Source organism: Panthera tigris, chromosome A1 (genome assembly GCF_018350195.1).
Source record: "Panthera tigris isolate Pti1 chromosome A1, P.tigris_Pti1_mat1.1, whole genome shotgun sequence".
Taxonomy (NCBI): domain Eukaryota; kingdom Metazoa; phylum Chordata; class Mammalia; order Carnivora; family Felidae; genus Panthera; species Panthera tigris.
The window spans coordinates 188,121,075-188,145,870 of record NC_056660.1 but is presented as its reverse complement, the minus strand read 5'-3'; the positions used below and the strand labels follow the sequence as shown (position 1 = coordinate 188,145,870).

Here is a 24,796-nt window from a genome sequence, read left to right as displayed (position 1 = left end):
AAGAAACCAAATAGATTCACAGTTAAAGTAGCAATGCCAACCAATGAAAATGATTTGCCTACCATGTTCCAGATAAGAGGGCGTACCTTCCGAGGGGTCAAGCCTCCGAGCCCTCCGCCCATGCTTAGAGTTATTATGGACAAACATGTTATCAGAGACTGCCAGGACATGGCCATCCACATTGACTGTCGTAGACACCACGACCTGGAGACAGAAGAGAGAAATGAATGAACATTTTAATATAAAAGCATGGAGGGTAATAAACTCAAGTTAAATAAATAACAGCTGGGAGCTGAAGAAAATTGCATAGCTATTTCACATAATAACTGGTGCTTATGCTGTACAAGTCTAACAAGAGGAGCTATTGATGAGTGGGTCTTTGGCATGGAACGCTTTTGATGCAGTTTTAAGTAAAATTGCACAGTTTATAGTTATACAGCAGAAGGTACACTGTTAACCATAATTTTAACAAGAGGATCTTTATTAGCATATTTTTTTACACAACGGTGGTTGTGTTTCACCTAAATTACCCTTCAGTTTAGACACTGAAGCAGATATCACAGTTGATCATGCAAATAAAAATCTTTTGAATCTTTGAAATATACCCCCCCCCCCCCACTGTGTCAGGGTTAAGAGGATAGAGAAATGAAAAAGAGAGGTTTCAGTGAGACCTGGGATGCAGCTTTCCCTCCTGGGCGTCTTTCTGGTGTTTCTTGTACTTTTTTCTTCCCACATTACTTCAATTAATCAGCCCAAACTTCCTTCCCCCTCCCCCACCCTCACCCCCATTACCACCAACAGCACAATCCCTCCCCAAAAGATCCTTGGTAATGAAGGGTCTTAGATCTGTGTTTCGAAGCCAAAAACAAGCAAACAAAACAAAACAAAACAAGAAAAAGAAATGGTGCCTTTGGCCCAAGATGTAATTCAGGTACCCTGGCCATCTCATAACTGACTCTGAACCCAGTTTGCCAGAAGGGACACAGGCAAAGGTGTTTTCTCGGAGAACTTTGACTAAAACAATGAGAAAAAAATGACCTACACTTCTCCTTATATTAAATGGGGAAGAGGATTAAAACTGAAACCCACAGAGAGATGTTTATTCATGCGACCTCTTACAACCAAATATAATAATTGTCTGTAATTGCAGCTTCAGCTCCCACCTCATGCTTTGACATGGGAAACAGCAATCAGCCAGCTCCCGTTTAATCCACCTATTATGTTGACTAATTAACTTTCCTCGACAGTTTATTTCTTCCTCCATTATCAGCCCCTGTCAGCCGCAAGCACCCTGCAGCATAGGGGGGACCTCAGGCTCTTTGATTGATCACCGATAGATTGACATGCAGATTAATTTAATTAGAATCACCTCACTTGAGAAATGAAAGACAAAGGCAAGAGGGCTAATAGATCTGCTCTCATAATGAGGCGAACCTCCAGAGCCGAGGCTGAGGATTTCTGATTTATTTTGCTCAATTCCCCAGTTGCTTGGAAAGACTCTCGCTTTAATTGTTCTTGGTTTTGAGAGGCATTAGCCTCTGAAGAGGTGAAACGCTTTACAAGGATTGGCACACACTGAGGCCCCAGTTTCTGAGGAAGCCTTTTCGCCGACTTCTAGAGTCTGGTGCAACGCCGCTGTTTCCTCCCGTGACTTGAGCAGAGGGCAAGACGCTGGGTCTTGGCCGAAGCCTGCCTGTTGTCTGCCCAGCCTAGCGGAGTGCCCCCCACCCCCACCAACGCCAACCATACTTGAAAGTTCCACTGTTGCCGTCTTTGACCTAAACGCAACTGGGGAAAACATGGCGGAGTCCCTTTCTCGCAGCCTCAAAGACGGCAGTGAAATGCAGGCTGCGAACACGCTGCTCCCAATACTACCGTGGAGTTGGTTGGACTTGATCTGATTTGCCTTAACCTGGTTATTAGTTTTCGTTCGTTTTTTCTTCCACGCCCTCCCTTCTGTAGACGCGAGGCCCTGCTCCTTAAATCAAGCCCCTAGTGTCGTTCTGACCCGGATGAGGAAGTCAGGAAACAACACACGTGGTCATTCCACCCTGGGGTCTCCCAGGGATGACTGCAGGGCAGGGCTTCTGGGGGTCCTCCCACGAGGCCCTCTGTCAGGGTCCTCTTCTTGACTCCTGGCCAGACCTGGATCTTCCCCTGATTTTATTTTTTAATTCCATTTTATTAAACTACAAAGTAAACAATTGAGAGTCCATTCCGGGACTCAGGGTTTTGGCCTCAGTAATTGTGAAAACCGAAATTCCAACTAGGGCAAGTCATTCATGGGAGGACTGCGTACACTTGAAGCAGCAGTTTGCAAAGTGGTTTTTCTCTTTCTTCATGATTGACCAACCAGATCTGACACAGCCTGAAGATTATGTGTATGCCTCATCAATTGTAGGGTAGTTTAAAAGAAGGAGGAGGAGAAAGAGAAGAAAGTGGTCCATTCTTTTATTTTCAAAAAGTATTATGTGCCAACGTAGAGTCCATATTATTTAAGGCAAGAGAAACTCACTTTCTTTTTAGTTAGGGAGGTGGGACATTTATAATTATATAACAGAGCTGGGTCTTTCAAAGAATTTTTGATTTACTACGAGACCACAATTGAGTGGTCACTGGAGTCGTTAGCTGAAGAAACTATAAAAGGAATCCCAAACGGTATCTGTTTCCAGTGTCAGGAAATACAGAAAGTTGTTATTCTAGACGTCTGTCTTGAGAGGGAAAAAAAAAAAAAAAAAAGCAATACAATTCACCATGCACCTGTAAGACAAAATGCTACAGGCTTAGGCTTAAAATATTCAGTATCGTTTAAAGATGTTGTCATCTAGTTCTTACATTGAACAAAAATGACAAAAACGGTTAAGTTAAAAAAAAAAACACAACAACAACCACACTCTATGTGTTTTTTTTTTTCTTTGCAAAAGAAGGATCACCAAGACCACTGTGTGACAGAATCATTTCACTGAAGTTTCAATTCAAATTGGAGAAGGATAAAACAGAATCCTCATGCGTTTAATTTCTAGAAAATAAACACCTAATATGTTCCTCAAAAACTCACGACAGTACATTTTAACTTCCCGCTTCCCAAAATAATTTCTCTCATTCCAATTTGTGAATGATTAAGATATCTTTAAATAAAACATAAGCTGAAATTAATCTACAGGACTTGTAAATTTTTAAAAAATCTGTGAGATGCAGAGGAGGCACTGAAGTGTCCTTTAAAAACAGGCCCATAGTGGGAAGGAAAGGGCCTTCACAGTTTAACACAAGATTAATGAGGTGCTGACACATTCATGCAGGCAAGGGGACAGACAGGCCTGCCAACTCTTCAACCTTCCCAAATTTTGTCAACAAAACACAGCTTGAATTTGGGACAGGTAAACATGGAAAATGATTTTACATTTGGACTCGACACTTCCCTCTCTAACCCCTTCCTCACTCTCCTACCCAGGGAAAGAAATGAAGGGAATATGAGGAACAGGTATATTTAAATTTTTATGGTATGTGTTATAAATAAGTCTTTACTTTTTAGAATTGTACTTTCCAATACAGTAACTACACATGTAGCTATTTAAATTTAAACTAATTAAGTAAAATTTTAAATTCCATTGTTTCTGAGTCTCCATAGCTACATTTCAAGTGGTTAGTAGCCACATGCAGTAGAGTCTACTATTGGACAGGACAGATATAGACCATTTCCATCGTTGCAGAATGTTCTATTGGGCCGTGCTCCTGTAGAATGGTTTTGAAATAAATTGTTCCAATTTATTCATGAGGATGTCCGAGTTATGTCTCCTAAAATAGGTATTAGTCTAAGTGGACATGTTTAAGGTTATGTACAAGTATATTTTTATCACTATATTTTTTAGAATTAATTTTCTATTTAGGGCATAGGTTTCTAATATAGCAATCCATAGATGTACTGATGAACACCCAGTGTGTTCCGTGGTACCTTCTATTTGGGTCCAGCCCCCCAGGTGAGGGCTCTCAGCATGAGGGGATTAAAAAACAAAAAACAAACAAACAAAAACAAACAAACAAACAGACAAACAAAAACTAAGAGAAATCTGCAGGTACCCATGGACTTTGGAGATTTTACATTAACATTTTGGCTCATCTCAGTGGCTCAGAATCTCCTCTGTTTTATCCAGGAACTAGATATCCCTAAAGGCTGTTATTTTTACAATTTTACCCTCTCAATTTAGAATTGGAAAAAATTCAATACAAAATTTATGATGCTGGACTCCCTATCTTTCCTAGGTGATGTGACTCTGGCCAGGCTAACTTAACCCTAAGCCACAGTGTTCCTGCCTCTCAAGAGGAAAAAATAATAACAGTCCCTGATTCTGTGAGGCTTCCATTATTTAAAGTGGCCAGCATGACTCCTGGCTCCTACTGAGCACTCAAAAAATGTTAGTGGCAGTAGTAGTGTAGTTGTTGCTTTGTTGGTGATACTCCACAAAAAGTTCAAGATAATGTGTTGGGCTGATCATCTGAAGCCTAAAGAAGACCCAGTATAAACTGTTATTTTAAATAAAAGGATACAGAAACTATCTCTAATATGTTCACTGCTTTATCAGTCTAACAATGAAATCGTACAATTTTAAAGACCTTTGTTCCCACAACATATAATTATATCATTTAGGCCTCGTGTGAATTGCAATATAATTTTACTGTCTAGAACCCATTGGCATCTTAGCTTATTATATTCTAGGCTTGAAACCAAACAAAATCTTATGGCTTTGAAAATAATCTATAAATTAGACATCAATTCAGTCTAGTTTCATATGAATCAGGGGTTCTCTGGGAGTTTTGTTATTGGTATTTCCTGCTATCATTCTTCAGGCTGCCCCTGTTTTCTGCATATCAGGCAGGAGACCTTGTATGTCCCAACTAAATTATCTAAGATTCGTGAACCATAATCTCTGTCTCATGAGCAGATTTTCAAAAAGACAAAAGCAGCTAAAATCCAGTCATGGGTGGAAGATCACATTAACAAAAGTAGCAGTTCATGGAGAAGAAGGATTTATGACAAAAGCAGCCAAAAGAGTTGAAATATGTATTTTAAAACACTTCCAAAAGAAATATGGAATCAAGAGAAAGATTAGATCACAAAAATATTTTCAATGCTTAAATTTAGAATATTTTAGTAGTAAGTACCTCCCTCCAAAAAGTAACTACTTAAACAATTAATTTTGAATGATTATAAAATTACAATTCTTGGTTTTCAAAGCTGATATATGGTAACCCAGTGTAAGGACATTGGTGCTAAAGTTGGTCTGTTACATGGCTTTCTTACCTTTTTGTTTAACTTATTCTATGTTTGCATTAATTCGGGACCCCTAATATAAAGCATTATATGCACAGGCTTCAAGTACATGGAATAGAAAGGCATTAAGCAATATTCCATTGGCTAATACTCAGTAATAAAAAGAAACAAAGTATTGACACACCTGGATGAATTTCAAGAGAATTATGCTGAATGAAAAAAGCCAGTACCGAAAGATTACATACTGAATATTACAGACTTATTTCCCCCCACAGCCCCTCAAAATTTACATGTTGAATATCTAATCCTCAGTACCTCAGGATGTGACTGTATTTGGAGACAGGGTCTTTAAAGAAATGATTAAGTTAAAATAAGTCCCTTAGAGTGGGCCCTAATCTCATCTGACTAGCATCCTAAGAAGATGAAATTTGGTCACACAAAGAGACACCAGGGTGTGCTGGCAAAGAGGAAAGACTGTGTGAGAACACAGCAAGAGGGTGACTATCTACAAGCCAAAGACAAAGGTCTTAGAGGAAACCAAACCCACTGACACCTTGATCTTGGACTTCCAGACTCCAGAACTGTGAGAAAATAAATATCCATTTTTAAGCCATGCAGTCTGTGGTATTCTGTTATGGAGGTCATAGAAAACAAATACACTGCATCATTCCATTTACTTAACATAATTCTGAAATGAAAAGGTTTTAGAAATGGAGAGCAGATTAGCGCTTGCCAAGGGTTAGGGACAGAGGGAAGGTAGATGTAGCTACTACAAAAATATAATAGAAAGGACCCTTGTAGTGATGACAATGCCCAATATCTTTACTGTGGTGGTAGATACACAGACCTTACATGAGAAAATTTTACAAAATGAAAAGCATACCCATATGCAAACAACTACAAGTAAAACTAGAGAAATTTGAGTAAGGTGGTGGATTTGTCAATGTTCATATCCTATATGAATATGGTATAGTACTATGTAATGTTGTACTATAGTTTTGCAAAGTATTACTATTGTGGTACTGGGTAAAGGGTACACATGGGATCACTCTGTATTATTTCATACATCTACATGTGAGTCTATAATTATATCAATAAAAATCCAGCTAAATAAAAGGCATCATCAATCAAGATGTCCTTTTATAGGTGAACGGATATGCAAACTGGTAATCCATAGAAAGGAATATTATACAGCAATAAAAAGAAATGAGCTATCAAGTCATGAAAAGACATGGAATTTTAAATACATAGTGCTAAATGAAAGAAGCCAATCTGGAAAGGCTATATACTATATGATTCCAACTACATGACATTCTGGAAAAGGTAAAACTACGGAGATAGTAAAAAGATTAACGGTTGTCAGGGGTTTGGGGGGAGGGAGGGATAAATAGGTGGAGAATAGGGGATTTTTAGGGCAGTGAAACCATTCTACATAATATCATGCATTTGTCCAAACTCATAAAATACATAACATAAAAATCAACAATAGTATAAACCATAAACTTTATACTATGTTACAAAATGTGTCAATATGGCACATCAATTGTAATAAAGTATTAGACTAATGAAAGATATTAATAATAGCAGAAATGGGGGAAACATCGGTTTGCTCATCAGTTAAGTATCCAACTTCAGCTCAGGTCATGGTCTCATAGTTCACAGGTTCAAGCCCCACACTGGGTTCTCTGCTGTCAGCACAGAGCCCGCTTTGGATCCTCTCTCTCTCTCTCTCTCTCTCTCTCTGACCCTTTCCCACTTGAATGCATGCATATGGGCATGCATGTGTGCTTTCTTTCTCTCAAAAATAAATAAATATTAATAACAATAATAGGGGAAATGGGGGAGAAGAATTGAGGGAGTCTTTGGAAACTTACTATACTTTCCCCTCATTTTTCTCTAAAACTAAAACTACTCTGCAAAATGAAGTCTATATCATCAAACTTCTACTCCCAACCCTACACAGCCCACAATCTCTACTCTACCTGCCTGCTGAAACACCCTTTACAGACTCCTCAAAAGACCCAAGGAATTAGCCAATCTAGTAACTTCCAACTAAGAGTTTTCAAAAATAGTAACAGGAACAACACTGCAGAGAGGGAATCCTAAATTCATCCATAGGAAGATAGCATGCTATCAGTAGATAGCATACATTCAGTAATTTTCCTTTGTCAATACAGGATCAAATCATGTGCATGTGGAAACACTGGTTATCTCATGCCCATGAAAGAACTCTGAATTGATGGAGTCACATGGCTTCAAATAATTTTAAAATGGAATGTGATTCTTAATAAATGCCATTAGGATAAAAAAAAATAGGTTGTCACATGAGATTCATAGGAGAAAATGATAAAAGAAATTCTCAGTAGTTATGACACTGCATATTTGTCCAACATGTCTTTTTAAGGCTTGGAAAACTGACCCCAAGAAGTTTAAAAGCATCCTCAAGGTCTTAAGACAAATTAAGAGCAGAGGCAAACCTGAAGGGAAAGTTTCAGACTCCAGGTCCAGTTCTTACCCACAACAGCCTCTGGACTCTCAATACAAACTCCTGGCCTAAGTCCTTTCTCTCCTGAGTCTGCTGGTATCTTCCAGTATACATCTCTGGGGTCTAAGTGATTGACTACACTTTAAGTATTATATACATAAAAATGGTCTGTGGCAGTTAGGAGTTAGGTCTTCATTAACTTTGTCCTTTAAAATATCCTTGACTGATATGGAATGAGATCATTTCTGAAACCTGCCTGATTGCCAGTTTCTATCTGGTTGAAAGATCCCAAATAACTCATTAAAAATTATGGAGGACGCATGAACCTACAGGATGTAGCAGAGCAGAACTGCAGGAGAATGGGAGTGAGTAACTGAATTAAATCTACCCTTTAAGGCTCAAGGCAAAAATATCTCCTATTTTAACAGTAAGACAAGAGCAGACACTTCTAAATCCTCAGATACTTACATTAAACTAATTTGGACCTTTGGACACTAAACTCAGCTTCTGTCTCCTGAACTGTGACACATGCTCACATAAAAGCTCCTCAGTGACCTGAACCTTGTTCCCCTCTCTGTGGATCAGGATACCTTTGATGACTCTTGATGGTGTCATTGGCATTTAACAGGTGCTCTCCATTTATGTGTTCCCACTGGCTATTTTAAGTAGCAGTGAGCCAAAACATACAGAATTGCCATGTGTGTTCTCTACTAATGACTCTATGACACACGGATGTGAAAATTGGGAGCGAGAAAATAGCATATTAGTCAACAGCTCAGATTCAGGGGTCAGAGAGTCCTGAATGTGAACTGCAACTCTATCACTTACCAGTTTGTAACCTTATATAAGTCACTTAATCATAGGAATAAGTTGTGTGCCTACTATACTCCAGGCATTATTCTGTATACTAGAGAAGGAGCAATGTACCAAGAACTTAGTGCTTATCAGGGACAGAAAGGGGTTTTCCAACAGTAAGTAAACAATAAAAGAAAATTTCTGAATGTGAAAAGTTCCAAGAATAAAATACAATGAGGATGGAACGATACCTAGGTGAGATCTATTTTTGATTGGGTGACTAAGGAAGGCATCTCTGAGGAGGTGATGTTTTAGCTGAAATCTGAGTAAAAGAAGTAGCCAGCTATTCAATGAAGTGGCAGAAGAATTTCCTAGGAAGATGGAATTAGTAAGTGCAAAGATCCTGAGGCAGGAATAAGTTTGGTGTATTCAAGAAAGAGAAAAGAGGGGTGCCTGGGTGGCTCAGTCGGTTGGGTGTCCGACTTCAGCTCAGGTCATGATCTCACAGTCCATGGGTTCGAGCCCCGCATCGGGCTCTGTGCTGACAGCTCAGAGCCTGGAGCCTGCTTCAGATTCTGTGTCTTCCTCTCTCTCTGCCCCTCCCCTGCTCATACTCTGTCTCTCTCTGTCTCAAAAATAAATAAAAACATTTAAAAAAAAAAAAAGAAAAAGAAAGAGAAAAGAAAGAAAATAAGGAAAGCCAATGTGCTCCAATGCTTGTTTGGAGCAAAGGAAACAAGGGAAAGAGCAGAGGAAAAATAAGTAAGATCATTCATGCAAAACACCTTGTACAGCGTCTCACACATAATAAGAGCTCTGTAAGTTACAACTTAAAAAGCAATAGAATGTAAGGATATCTTTTGTTGGTAAGTCTCAATAAGTATAAGCATCCTCAGAACCAATATCCACTGGCAACACTGATCAAACCAAACACTTTTAAACATCTATCCTTTAATGTATTTTACATTTCTTCAATAGCGACTGTACTTAATGTAGAAATTTATTTCCCCTAAGTGCAGAGCCACCACTCACCAAATCGCATTCATAAGGATTCCTTCTCAGTGATGCATATTTTCTGCCAAGGCCCAGCATAAGGCTCATGCCAAGATACATATTTGCCCAATAAGCTGTAATGGTTTAATATATCAGGTTGAAAATCCACCATTTGTATTTACCATGTTATGTGAATTAATCCTGTATTCTGAAACTATCATTAGAGCTGCTTTCAGTATAATTAATCAGCGTGGTGCATCTTGAAATTATTCTGTATGAAGAGAGTGATTGCAGCTCGGGCCCCTAGCATTCTGTTGGTAAAGAATTTAATTGCGAGATGCGCTATTTGTCAAAACAATATGAAACGGGGTGGGGGACAGTGGGAGAGAAATAAAAAGGATACAAATATTTCCTTCTTTATTTAAGTGCCTTTAAAAACAGACTGAAACTGCAGAGGTAGGGCATGTATTTTAAGGATCCTCTAAGCATACCCTATAATATATTGATTCAGAGCCTCTCTGGGCTTTTGAATAAATAACAAGGATTCTCCAAAATTTACAGAATCAGAATTCACACATACACATAAAAAAAACAAAAGCAGTGAGTTGCCTTTTACCGTCATTTCCCATGTCATCATTTTTAAAAGAACACATTTTTGGTGGGAATTCGGGATGAGTAACCTGGTGGTTTCTCCTGGTGGTTTCCCATCCCCCACACAAAATGACTAATGAGTGAAAGAAGATTGTTTGTCTCCTCCAATAAACATGAAATAAACATGAATTTAGAGCTTGCTGTTCTCTCTGCTCAGAAAATTCTTCTGGCTCTTCTCAAGATGATTTGTTCTTATCTGTTAGCTCTGGTCTTAAATGTCACTTCCTCACAAGTTTTCCCTGGTCACCCACTTTAAATTAGGTTCCTATCCCCTATCCCACATGTATTCTCTTTCATAGTATTAATACTCTTTAGAGCAATAATGAAAATTTTTAATGATTTGTAATTATTCATCTGTAAACATTGCAGCAGCCAATGGTAACTGTTACCCACACATCCATTTCCTCTCTTCCTTGGGCTGTACAAGTAGATACTTGCAGGTCTCTCTGTGGTTATATATGGTCGTGTGACAGACTTCTAGCCCATAGAATATGGGCAGATGTGACAAGGGTCATTTTTAAGACCAGGTTTTAAGAAGTCCATGAGCCCCCTCCATATACTCTTTACCCTTAAGCTGGATGGATGGAGACAATGAAGTTCTAGAGGATAGTGGAGACACAAAACAAAAAGAGCCCCAGTCCCCAAATCGCTTCATGTACAAGATCTGTCCACTGACCAAGAACACCTGCCTTGTACCGCTATATGAGCAAGAAATAACCTGTTGTGTATGAGCCATTATATTCTTTGTTCTATTTATTATAGCAGCTAGGATCATCCTAACTAATAGACCCCAGCTAGAATATGATCTTCATTAGGACAAACACCCCGTCTTTCTTGTTCATCATGATATACTCACCATTTACCACATCAATAAATACTACTGAGTGCATGCATGCATGAAGGAAGGAATATGTCTTAAATTTATGTTCATATATAGTCACAGATCTAACATCTATACATGAATATAGATTTGTAGCCTATGGAAAATTTTTGTTGAAGAGATAAGATGAATTTGGAAATGATACCAGTCCCTAGGTATTATGGCATCTACTGTGATGACAGCTTGTACCCAATTCTTGTCCCTTTCCTCACCATCCTCATGCTGCCAGCCCCAACAAGGAAAGCTATTGATAAGGACTTAAATCTTAACCCGGAATTGTCTAGCTCCTGTCAGTTAGAAACCAGACCCATGACATGGTTTTAACACCGTCCTTTGACATTAGCATCTTTTTAGTGTCAAGATGAAGAAACAGGCTCTTTAGTCACAGTGAATTTCTCCCTGTCATGAGCTGTTTCCATCCTAACCTACCCCCACCTTTTCCCTTCCTCCCTACTTCTTCACACCCACCAGAACTGAATGAAGCCTATATCCACTGTTGTATTAAAGCAAGTTTGTTACCCAAACCACAGCCTGGGCATTTCAAAAGAAAACACCCATTGTAAATTAAGAAGAATAAGGAAAAAAATATTGTACCAGATTTTCTACAAGGTTTATTCCATAATGCCTTAAAGTATGAACACAGCTGAGCTCTGCAGAAAGTGATTAATTTCTTGAAAACGCTAAGGTCACACTAATTGACATGACCTGTGTAATTAAGTAGTCTCTGTTTACACACCAGAAGCTCAGCCGCTGTGAGGCTGAGTTTGCTTGACAGAATGTCTTTACATGTCAAGAGATCAACAACCTTTCTTATGTCCTCCTCAGTCACCTACACAGGCCCCTGATTGCTGTTCAGAGGAGACATGCTCTGGCATGGCTGTATGAAGATCAGGCTGGCCTGGTGAGCATACAAAATGAGATGAGAGGAAAGTGGCATCCATGACTGTTGGAGAGAGCCTATTTAACAGTCAGAAGAGCACGTTTTTCCATCAGATGTCTCTAGGTCTAAGGTTTTCAATAACTTAGAACTGGGAAAAGCCACATTGATATGTCAAGGGTAGACCAGAGTTTTCTCCTGCCAAAAAGACACTTTCTCATCCCTTCTCAGAGGCAACAATAACATAAAATCAACTTCCTAATGGTACACTATGAGAGAAATGATGGAAATTATACATCTTATTCACAGGCAACGTTCAACCAGTATCTCTATGACACATCTCTGTCAGCCAGGATAGCTGCAGGGAAGACTGATCTTTCCCCCTCTTGGTTCAGTCCTAAGATTTGGGAACTGCAGTATGATTTTGTCACAGAGTACTCTGAGATATCTGGAGCCACTTTACTCATGTTCCATCTAGGTGATGGGTCTTTTTGGCTCTGGAGAAGTGGCCCAAACCTCCCTAGGTTAGGTGAAGCTCAAGCAATCTTCTGAGTAGTAGCTTCTTTTTCTAAAGCTCATACAAATAAAAATTGGCCAACACTGTAGCTCTGTTCAGAAACAATGTTCAAGTTCTTCTCCTTTCATGCAACTCCACTCTCTGCCTGATGAACTTTGGTGGTATTCCAATATTCTTCATGCAGATGGTATCTTTAGGCCTATTATAAGACAAGCAGCTGGCTTTCCTGAGATTCCAGCATACATTCATGGGTAGCACTATGGCTCTTCGATGTTGAGAGACTTCCTTATTTTCTCTGCAATAGGGGTCTTCCTATAGATACTGGACAAGTTCTTTACTGCTCTACAACATTAGATAACATCTGAGTCAGAATGATGAGTTAAGTCACTGCCTCCTTCCTACTTAGTAAATGTGGCTTTTGAACAAGTTTCTTAACCCCTCTAAGCCTCAGTTCCTCATTCCTAAAATTACATTTCATAAATATAATATTGGCACATTCCTAACAGGGATATTGTGAAGATAAAATGAAAACTTATATAAAATACTTAACACAATACTTCTCATATAATAAATTAGTTTTATCATCATCATCATCATCATCATCATGGCCAATGTCCATAGATGTACATCAAGGTACACATTTGGGCATGTATATTTATACACACATATATGGAACACACTGAATGTTGACAGAAATATAAACAGTCATTTCCCCGGCATTTAATGTAATCAGAAGTAAACCAAGATAGGGAACATAAGAAGAAAAGCCAGCTTGTGGTGAAAACACAAAAAAAGAAAAGAAAGATGATGACAATGGAGTTTGGGGCCCACTGGGTGAAAGCTCCTAGAAGTATCCAATAGGCAGCTGGACTTGTAGGTTTGGATCTAGATGTCAGGTCTCAGGGCGCCTGACTTAACAGTTCTGAGTGCCTGACTAGTGGTTAAGTTGCTGAGAATGGAGAAGATACTCAAGAGAGCCTACAAAGTGAGAAAAGATCTGGACCTCTAAAGAAAACTTAGGGAAGAGCAACATTTACGGGAGAGGAAATAAAGAGCATCCCTTTGTAAAGGGCTGAGAATGAGTGAATGTTGTTGTGTGGAATCCGAGGAAAAGATGGGTTCAAGAAGGATGGAATGGCTACAAGCACGAAATGATGCAGAGAACACAGGAGGAAATAAACATGAAAGAAACAACCCAGGGGAAAAACTAGAAAGGTTCAGTAGGGCTATTTGAGGTGTTACTTTAATTTTATTGAGGCAATTTCTCCATTCTCTAATTGCATAAACACTCATGTGCCAACATGTGTAAGACCACATGCTAATTGTGGAAAAATTATAATTAATGAGACATGTAAACATACACAGACACAAAACAAAATGAGTCAGTGTTCGTTCTGCCACAAGCTCCCTCTATCCTCTCCCAGGAAGTGACGAGTGGGTGATGGGAACAAAGCAGGTTAAATCTGAGATCCAGTAAGGAATTTGTCCTTGCTGATGGGAAGAGCTTTTCTTCAATGCAAAAATTAACTCTGTGGTGGTCAAGGTTGCTGCCCATATTTAGAGGAGTCTACCTACTTGAGGACAGTTGGAGACTCACAGGGAAGAGCGTATGTATTTGAAGGACAGTATGGACCTTGTGTCAGGCAGCTCTCATGCCTTGTAACAGAGAGCACTCATTGGGATGGTCACACTGTCACCAGGAAGAGTCTGTCAGAAGTCATCAGGTATAGAACTGAACCAATGAATCTCAACTAGGAGATTCACTGACAGAGAACACTGACAAATGTCTGGAGACATCTGGGGTTGCCATGACTGGGCTAGGGCATGAAAGAGTTTCTATGGATAGAGGCAAGTAACAAACTGTTAAACATCCTACAATGTGCAGGACAAACCTCCCCTCCCCCATAACTGCATAAGGATTATGCAGTCTAAAATGTCAATTGTGCCTAGGTTGAGAAACCCTGTACTGAAATAATGTTCCAGTTTTAGTTTATCACAAGTACTTTCTCTAAAAGCTTACATTTACATTTTATCATTTGCAAATTAGTTATGCATACAAAACGTTTTTACTCATATGTTGTAAAATAAGCAGAATGATAATTTTTACTCCATTTTAGAGTTGAGGAAACTGAAGCTTTCCAGAAATTCAGTTCATGCCCCCTCATCTCAGTAGCCCTTCTACTAAGTGAAGAACAACTATTTTATCTGCAAAAATAAAGCTTTCTAGACTCTATAAAAAATAACACTGAGTTGGTTTCTCATCCCACATAAGAGCTACATCTTATAATTTAAGACCTTTAGACATTTTACTAGCAGGTCCTATGAGGGAAAACAAAGCCTCAGAATTCTTGTATAATACTCTTAGGTCCCCAATGTCACTAAAGTCTACCTTTAACTCTGCTGCCCTGAGAAGCACAAGAAAGTTGATCCTGATATTCGTAAGTCATGACACGTGTCTATTAGACATGTTTATTAAACATGAATTGGTTTGTGCCTGGATATGCCTTGCTATGATATAACCCAGGCTCGGTCAAGGGAGACAGATATATGGCTCATCTTGGGGCCAAAGCAAGCTGCAAAACAGTTTATAATGAAACCCAATCTCATGTTTCAAGACACTGAGCAATATACACCTAGTGACATCACATGTTTTGTTTACCAGCAAAGCTAATCCCACTCTACACAAAAAAAAATCATGTGTGGGAAGCAAAGCACCCAAGTCTACCCACTTGGGGTCAGCAACTAGCCAAAAGAAACATTTTCCAGGAAACTAGGAATCCAGGCATTCTCTTCCTCAGATCTCTCAGGACAAAAGGTGGCAAGGCCAAAATGATTTTACAAAAATTCTTCAGAATCTTGGGAGAGAATGTCTTCTTTCTACCAAATTTGTCTTATTAGTCTCTTTCATGAGACTAATAAGTCTCACCTCTCAAAAAAAATCATCTTGGAGACAAAAAGATCTTGACATCTAAAAATCAATGCTTGGAGCACCTAGGTGGCTCAGTTGGTGCTGGACTCTTGATTTTGGCTCAGGTCATGATCTCATGGTTTGTGGGTTCAAACTCAGTATTGTACTGTCAGTGTGGAGCCTGCTTGGGATTCTCTCTCTCTCTCTCTCTCTCTCTCTCTCTCTTTCTGCCCCACCCTGCTTGTGTTCATTCTCTCTCTCTCTCTCAAAATAAATAAGTTAAAAAAAATTTTTTAATAAAATAAAATAATGAAAATCAATGCTCAGAATCATCCCATCCCTTTCTCCCATGTGCGAATGTACAGCTAAAATTCTTCAAGATCCTCTCAGAGATCATGCACGTCAATCTACACTTCATGCTGACGAACTATACCCAAGAATATACTTTAAACACCATGCTGTTTTCACTGAAAGACCATATGGACATATATATCATTACATCACTCTGATAGGAAAACTAACACTGATCATGCAAAGATTTAGCCATAAAATGAGATGGAAGGCAACACAAGTCTAGAACCTTGCTCCTTAAAGTGTGGTCCATGGCATTAGCATCACTTGGGAGCTTGTTAGAAATTTAGAGTTTCAAGCCCACCTGAGACCTCATTAGCAGTTTAACAAGATCCCCAGGGCATTCTTGACACTTCTGAGTTTGAGAAGCACCACTATCTAGAACTTAGCAACCTTTCCTAAAACCCAACTACCATTTTGTGTCTTCGAAATTAACACTTTACTTTCACATCTTCTTCCATCAGTAAGTGTATAATTATATGAGGTGAACATACCACCCACATATGGTGGCAGATCTGACTGCTGCTTGAGGACCTTCACACATGCTGTAGAAGGACATTGCTGACACAGAACTGAGTGTCACCCATATCACTCTAGATGTGCCCACCTGCATCAGGGTCCATTTTTAATGGACACTTACTGCTGACAATTTCCAGGATTGGAAGAGGAGTACAAATAGAAAGAAAAGAAGAAGAGGGCATAATTCTAAAACAGAACAAAGATCTTATTTAAGAGTTTTCTACTTGTAAAACTTTAGAAAGAATGCATCATTTCTATGTACTTCACTTACCTGGAAGTGGTTGAAGCCTAAGAGTCCATTCAGGAAGCCAAACTAAGCTCAAAGGACATCACTGTCTCAAACAGTGAACGCAGGTGGTTTGGTCCCAATTCTTCCTTCATAAAAACAACTCCAAGAACACAGAGACCTGGGGGACCAGGAGCCTCACCTGCTTTTTACGTCTGGGGAAATAACTAGACTCTATATCTTCTTCTGCCTAAGACTTTTTTTTTTTTTTTTTTTTTTTTTTTTTTTTTTTTTTTTTTTACCCTCTCCTGATACTCATGCCATTATTGAAATTTAAGAAAGACAAGACAAACCCACCTGGAATCTCCGCATGTCACGTGGATTTCCTGCATTCTTTAGGCAATTTTGGTTACATTTGAGGAAAAATTTCAAGAAGAACCTGTGGAGAAACAAATTATCATGGTTAGCATTTCAGTCCTGACACGGAAGGGGGGAGAAAAAGTAGTAAGCTGCGTCTGGGTTGTGCATTCTATTCTCCGCAGATTTTCTGAAATATTTAGAATGGTGTTAGAGTCACTATTTTGTTTAAAACTTTAGCCTTTGTTTTGTACCCAAGCTGGACTTGTTCTGTGAAAGAAACGTTTTTAGTGCTGCCAACAGATCTCACAAAAGAATTAAGCCCCCAAGGAAGTATTTTTACTCAGACAGAGGGAAAGTCTTCACCGTAATTTAAGGTAGGTTCCAATTGGGTGTAATTGCCTGAGAATTACTCATGGTCCCCAACAACATGTAATTTAAGCCCCGTAAATTAACAGATGATGAACCAGCAAAATGTATGCTGGATGAATATGAGGACATGGTAAACACTTTTTATTTCAGCATCTCCAAATAAAATCGTCTAATTAGTAGTACCCACGAGAAGTAGATAAGATTCACGTACTGACTGAAGTCCTTTGACTTCTCAAGTATTTCCTATATGTTTTTCTTATACTGCCTACTATAGACAAAAGCTATTTTGCGAATGAATCAGAACCTCACTGCCACCTTGGTCCCTGAGTTGGTTCTAGGGTGAGATTCATGGGTTTTACTTGCTAGGGTGACCAAAAGTCCCAATTTCCCAGGAACAATCCCAGTTTACACCAGCTATATTACTGTAAATATTATGGCACCCACGTTAACTCTCAAAAGTGTCCTGTTATGGATGATAAATTAGATGGTGACCTTATCACTTATTTCTTTCATTGTAGTTGTTAAAGTCCATTACACAAAGACAGCAGGAATCAAAGATGTACTATTAGGAGATTAATGCTGGCAATCTATATGTTCTTCATTTGCTCATGTTTGGGGAAAGAAGCATTTTAAAAGCCACCCTAAGTTCTCCATTCCCTTTTACTTTTAGGCCTACAGATTTCAGGCCAAAATATGTCCCCCAAACACCAGAATGCATTAAAATGCCAGTCAGTTAAATTTTTCCGGCATGTTCTTTTCTTCACCTTTCTCCCACTTCAAGTCACCTTTTCCCACACTGGAGTACAAAATTCCCACCTCAATGCACACAGTCTGTGAAGAACTATCAACCCATGATGCCTCAGTCTGAATTTAGCTCTGAGCACAAAGTCTATTAACCAAATAACACAGGGGTCCTCAGTAAGGAGAACATAGCACAAAGTCACACGAGGTTTAACTGGTTTCTGACTACTGAACTGAGAGAGGTCCTAGAAGAATCTCTCTCCTCCCCGGTTTCTTAGAATCTGGCAACAGAAGAATATGGTGTGGGAGTAACTCTGAAAAGTGACGATAACTTTGTCAACTAAAAGAACATTTTAAAATACAAACACTTTCCTGAAACGACGCTTTCAACATCATGCACCATTCAACCACCCATCAATAAAAGGAAACCTCTGAATAATCATTTGCCCCTACTTCCAGGTTCTCTCCATAGAGGCCAAAGTTTATCAACACTTCACACAAGATAAATGACTCGTGGAACACCGCTGAAGCCCAAACGTGTAAAATGGAATTGGGCTCTGGCACCCCTTCCCCAGTACAAAGAACAGCACAGTCATTCCCGCCAGCAGTCAGCTGGTCCTACTCAAGTCCCCTTTCAATAGGGCAGACTTGGAAAGAGAAAGATGTTTGAGGGAGTGGTCATAACCCCAAGTGCCTCAGCATTGTCCTTTCCTCTGAGCTCTCAGAAGGCAAGAGCTGGGTGGCCCTGTGATCACACATGGCTTTCAGAAGCTGAAATGGTGAAGCTCAGGGAGAGAGAGAGTCGGCCATCTTGCTGGGGTTTAAGCCAAAGGCACCTGAAATGTAAAAACTGGCTGCCTCTTTCAAGCACAGCTGGTTGGAAGGGCATATTTAAAAGCCACGCCAAGCCTCAGGGGAGGACTGATTGCCACGAAACTGACAGTGAGAAACAGTGTGGTACAGAGGAAAAGCCACAGCCTTTAGAAATACCCAGAATGGGGTTCACGTCCCAACTTTGACAGGTACTGACTGCTTGTGTGATTTTGGATAAGTAGGTGAACTTCTCTGCTCCACACTTCCTTTATCTATAAATTGGGTATAAGGACAGTCCCTACCTTATAAGGCAATTGTAAAAATGAACCGTGATAATGCCTGACACATGGTAAGCATGGTGATGGGGCCAGTAATAATAATGGCTCCAATGAATTAGGTGCTTAACTTATGTTCAGCAAGGTGCTGAGAACTGCAAATACATTTTGCCCATTCAATCCCCCTAAATAACCTCTGCTATCAATCCCATTTTATGGATGAACACATTGAGGTTCAGAGAAGTTGAATAACTTATCGTAAGGTTAGCGAGTCTGGAACTCAAATTTGGACAGAGCCTGTGTCCTTAACCATTATGCTTATAGTAGTTTTAGTAATAACAGGAGTAGTGAAGTACTGATATTAGTGCTAATTATACCATCAACAGTAATTGCACCACAATGGCATTTGTGCCAATAAGTGTACAAATAAGAATAAGTATTGGTATTATTATTTCCATACCAGTAGCATAAATATTGTGGAGGGAGACATCACCGCCATTCTCCCTCCAGTGCCCCCCACCCCTGATTCCCCAGGGCTGATAATATTGCCGCGGGTGTGTGTTTAAGACATTTGAGCCCAGACCGACAGCCAGATTCAGGTTGTGTTAGAAGAAGCTGTCAGCACACCCTCTGGCATCTTCAAGTCAGACAACTGCTAGCCACCATGAGGGGGGCCATCTGGTGCCAAAATGGATTTTGAAAGGCAGGCAAACAGGACGCTAGCTCTGCCAGAGAGAAACAGAATCAAGGGAGCAGGGGATCTTCTGCCTTAACGATGAGCAGGGGCGAGGTGCCTGTCAGCAGCCCGTCGTTAGCACAAAAGCTATGCCGGGCACACACCGGATCCCTGTTACCCTAAGCTGCCCTGTCACCTGGCATGCTGCCAGAATCTCCTGCCCGCCCTCTCCACAGTGGATCGCTTGCTGAAATTGAAGGCTTGGCCATCTGTCGCAGGGAAGAGACGGCATCAACGGGTGCCTGGGGCCTCACACAAGCCCTTATGTGGCAAAGACGCTCTGAAGGGCCTGTTCTTTTGGGGAAAGCCAGCCTTACCCCAGGGGGAGCCTCAGGAATTCTTTCAAAGTTTCCCCTAAGTACATGCCAAATGCCTGACCCTTTCGGATCGCACTTCCTTAAAGGAACTGAGAGGACTTAGAAGTAGGAGTTAAAAATATCCCCACTGAGGGACAGAGTTAGATGTAGCACACACATTTTGGGGATGATTTATCAGGCTGTTTTTAAGGCATTTGTAAACGGGGGACGCATGCATGTCTGCTGGCCTATGGAGAAGATCTCAGATTCTCAGGGGGCTTTTAACAAAGAGGAGGTTATTGTAACTCAAAACCTCACTTTTGTCTCATGAATTACCACATTTTGTGTGGCGGATATGTTTGATAAAGTGTTGTCAGGAGAAAGAGTGTGACAGCCTTATCCCAACCGTGGGAAATGAACTAGAGACAGGGCAAAGCCCCTATTGACCCTGTAGAGTTCCAAGGAGTTCCAGAAACTCCAGGAAACAGCCCAATCAGAACTAAACTCCAGTCTTTTTTTTGGGGGGGGGGGGGATGGAGAGGGTGGGGCAAAAAACCCAACACCTTTCTGGTAACTTTCAATATGAATAATATCATCTTATGTTCATACAGTGTATTATGTGATTCAAAGCACTTACATCTCTATAATCTCACTAAATCCTCATAGAAGTCCTATAAATTAAGCATGCCAGGAATCATCAACCTATTTAAAAGGAAGAAAACTAAGACTCAACAAAATTAAGATATTTATCTACAGTCAAAACTAAACTCATAACCTATATTGGTCAAAAGACTCCTTATGGTATATGTTTGTTTCCATGAATTGCAAGACTTTCTAAGTGACCTTAGCCATCACTTATTTGAACTGTTTCATTGCACATATGAAAACATTGAGAGATCAGAAGACGTGAGAATAGCCACACAGTTATAATAGTTACAACAGCTGGAACTACAACCCACGTGTTCTGACTTCTAGTTGTATGATTTTTTTCAAGATAATGTAGCTTTTCAAAAGCCAACCCAATAAGAGCTCAACAGTTGAGCCATTGAGCTTTTTAGAATACTAAAAATTAGGAAAGTGGTGGTCATAAAACCAAAAGTGACAGCCTATTAAAAGTTGTGTTTAGGTTCCTCAGTCAGGCTAATGTACAACATTAGCTCATCACTGAACATTCACTGAACCGAACGCACACATTTGTAGAACAAAATTGCTTATTCAATGGTTTACTTGTGTCACATTTTACCAACCAATAGATAGTACACTGGGAATTCTTCTATGTGACTAGCAGAGTACTGGATACCAAAGATACCTCTAGGCTCCCCCAAAAGGAAAATTCTTTGACATAGCCAACATGTTTTGATCCATCTATATGAGGATGTAAAATAACAACAATAATAAAAACCATCTCTGTATACCCAGAACATGACACAAGACTCAGAACTCAGTGGGTTTTTAGTAAATCTGTTCACCTAAACAGAATCCAGGACTCCCAAGGGATAGAAATGAGAACATTCTACAATAAAGACAACAGTAGAGAATTTTGGACAAGAACTTGGGTTGGAGATAAGATCCCCATGGGTAAATTTCTGCAGTGGCCTTACAAAAACATGAAAATAACAGTACTTCTCTCCAGGACCACTGTGTGGCTTTTGTCATAATCCTAACTTTACTGTTTAATTAATTGTGTGACTTTAGAGAAATTACTTAACTTCCCTGTACCTTAAATTTCTCATCTGTAAAATGTGGGAAATAACAGAACCTGCTTTAGAGGGTTATTGAGAATAAAATGAGTAACGTATGTGAAATGTTTAAATAGTACCTGGCATAGAAAAAGAGATAATTATTTTCATCATCATTTATTTATGGCAACTGCTCACTGCCTAGCACTAAGAATGTTCAGATTTTCAGGTACAAAAAGTATTCTTCTGTCTTTGAATGTTAAGGTTAAGAAAAGAAGCAAAGACCTATGTAACTGACGAGAACTACAGATTTCATTGAATGACCTACAAAAAGAAAAAAGAAGAAACCAAGGAGAGACAATAATGACTAGAGCAGTTTTACCCAAAGGCCAAGACACATAAAGGAGAGAGGTAGCAGCTTAAATCATGGAGGACTCCAGCTAGTCAGAACTGAAGGGCACACACAGTAAAACCGACCATTAGGCGACAGCTTGTACATCATTAAATATTATGCAAAGCATTGCAATAGATCTAGGGTGAGCAGGTTGACTTTTTACCTCCTCCACCCAAATTCTGAAAAATCACGTTTGGATGTTTTCAGCTGCTGTCATAATGTCTAGGCTGGAAAAGACAAGCATCAAGGCACACCTAAACCAAGACATAAAACCCCCATTTGCAGTCTTAAGGCTCCCCAAAAGTTCCTCTGACTTATGCCCACAGATGGTTATGTGGCAGATGATCCTTGCCAAAGAGATTCAGGACACAGAGACTCACTCTCCCCCAATGCAGGAAACAGCTGTGTGGAAACAACTGTGGGGCCCCTTCTGTGTGAAGTTCAAGTTGCTCGCACACACGCTAACTGGAGGGTAGAGAGGGAAATGCCTCACGAATCAAAGGGCCTTTTTGGAGAAGTCCTTTCCTTAGACTGCCCCATCATCTCTGCTTTGACACCGAAGCATAGAACTGCCTGCCTCCATGATCAAATCTACTGCCCAGACATACCCAAGGAAGACTTTCCAGGAGTACGAGTATTCTCCCAAATTGAAAATGTTTAACCAGAAGGCAACTATCCCTACCCAGACCTCTCAAGTTGCCAGGGGCTGTTTCAGAAACGCCATCACTGTCCCATCGTCATCATCCGTGAAGAGGTAAACAAGACTCCCATGGCCACAGCCATGAAAAATAGGTCTCCCTTGAAAACAGAGGAGCCAAAACAGCTAGAAAGAAAAACCTCTACTTTCAATGCCAACACTTCTGGGTTCCTGGTACACAGAAGAAGTTGTAGAGTACAGTTCATCCATGTGAAAATATGATACTCATAAGTCTGCCAAAATCCCAAGGATGCCACAAGGGCAGACTGAGGAGGCCAAACCTGTGTAAGGGCAAAGGTCTCTCACCACCAGGCTGACCACTTTTCCTTTTCTGATATTAAAATGCACTAGTGAGAGAGTATCTGCCTTGACTCAAACCCCTGCAGTTCTGTTTGAGAGCAAGGAAGGAAGAAAGAAACAAGAACCTGAGGGGATTCTTTGCAGACGAAGCAAATTCTCTTCTCTGTCCCCACAGTGGAAGGTGGAATGGTACCAAGTTGTGGCACTATATTGGGGATCCCTGGGGGAGAGCATGTGGCTGCCCGTATTACTGGCTACTGACTTCAAGGAGTTTACTTTTTCCTTTGGCCAAGATCCCTCAGATCTTGGGCATTTCTGGAAAGTATTCTCAGCCTGAAAGGATGAACATGATCAACTTGAGAAGCATTTGTTACCTCAGAGTTTGGCCTTGATGAAAGGACATAATTAGTGGCAAGAATTTATAAATAAATAAATAAATAAATAAATAAATAAATAAATAAATGTAAGGTATTGGGATAGAATAGCAGCAGATGAAAGAATTTAAAAATAGCTTTAAGGGGGCACCTGGGTGGTTCAGTCAGTTGAGTGTTCGACTTCAGCTCAGGTCATGATCTCACAGTCCGTGAGTTGAGCGCCATGTGGGGCTCTGTGCTGACAGCTCAGAGACTGGAGCTGCTTCTGATTCTGTATCTCCTTCTCTCTCTGCCCCTCCCCCAGTTTCTCTCTCTCTCTCTCTCTCTCTCTCTCTGTCTCTCTTTCTCAAAAACAAACAAACATTTAAAAAATAAATAAGTAAATAAATAGAAATAGCTTTAAGAAAAAGCATTCATTACACATAGATCTCCTATGCTAGAAGTCAAGTCTGAAAGCTAGGAAAAAGCATCAGGACAGTGAAAAGGGAAAGAGGGGGACAAATAACCAATGACCAATCTGGAAAGAATAAATTGAAACTTTTTAGAAATGACACAGAGAAGGGAAGCGAGAGCAAGGATGCTGCAGTTTAACGCCAACTACAAGGTTTGACTGGAAATTAAGTGAGAAAGTATGACACATCCAACAAGTTATAAGCTTGTGTGTTGTAGAGAAGGCGTTCATCTTCAGGGATCCTCTTTTACAAAGATTACTCAAGTGCCAAGTGTTTCTCGCCAAAAGTGCATTAAGGTACAAACACTGGCCCTTGGCAGGAATGAGGTAGATAACAAACTCAAGTGTATGTTTGTCTTTCTCAGGGCTCGGGACAGACTGAAGACATATCTGTCTTAAACCATTTTCATTACAAGGAACATGATCTTCAAGGAATCACCCAGCACAGAACTCCTGCAGACCAGGGGATAAGACTTGAGACATTCATCAGGTCTTGGAATCCTGGGTCACTAGTGAGACTCCCTCTCCAGGTCAGAAAAGAGGCAAATGCGACTAGCAACGTTGCTTCAATAACAATGTCCCGCTCCAGAAAGCCAAGCATAAAAAATGAGATAGGAGGGGCACCTGGGTGGCTCAGTCGGTTGAGCGTCCGACTTCGGCTCAGGTCATGATCTCGCGGTCCGTGAGTTCAAGCCCCGCGTCGGGCTCTGGGCTGACAGCTCGGAGCCTGGAGCCTGTTTCAGATTCTGTGTCTCCCTCTCTCTCTGACCCTCCCCTGTTCATGCTCTGTCTCTCTCTGTCTCAAAAATAAATAAATGTTAAAAAAAAATTTTTTTAAAA

General features: G+C 40.1%; 1 protein-coding gene across 6 annotated transcripts in view; it reads right to left on the bottom strand.

The window, feature by feature from the left end:
* EBF1 (EBF transcription factor 1) overlaps positions 1-24,796 on the bottom strand; it is a 389,138-nt gene that overhangs the window by 126,026 nt on the left and 238,316 nt on the right. For 4 of the 6 annotated variants that reach the window (XM_042993469.1, XM_042993492.1, XM_042993480.1 and 1 more), the window contains exons 7-8: positions 16,829-16,910; positions 63-204 (exon numbers count right to left, since the gene is read on the bottom strand). In XM_042993469.1, the coding sequence (XP_042849403.1) occupies positions 63-204; positions 16,829-16,910 (224 nt within the window). The remainder of the gene's footprint in view (positions 1-62; positions 205-16,828; positions 16,911-24,796) is intronic. The other 2 variants (XM_042993485.1, XM_042993510.1) reach the window with 1 other exon arrangement.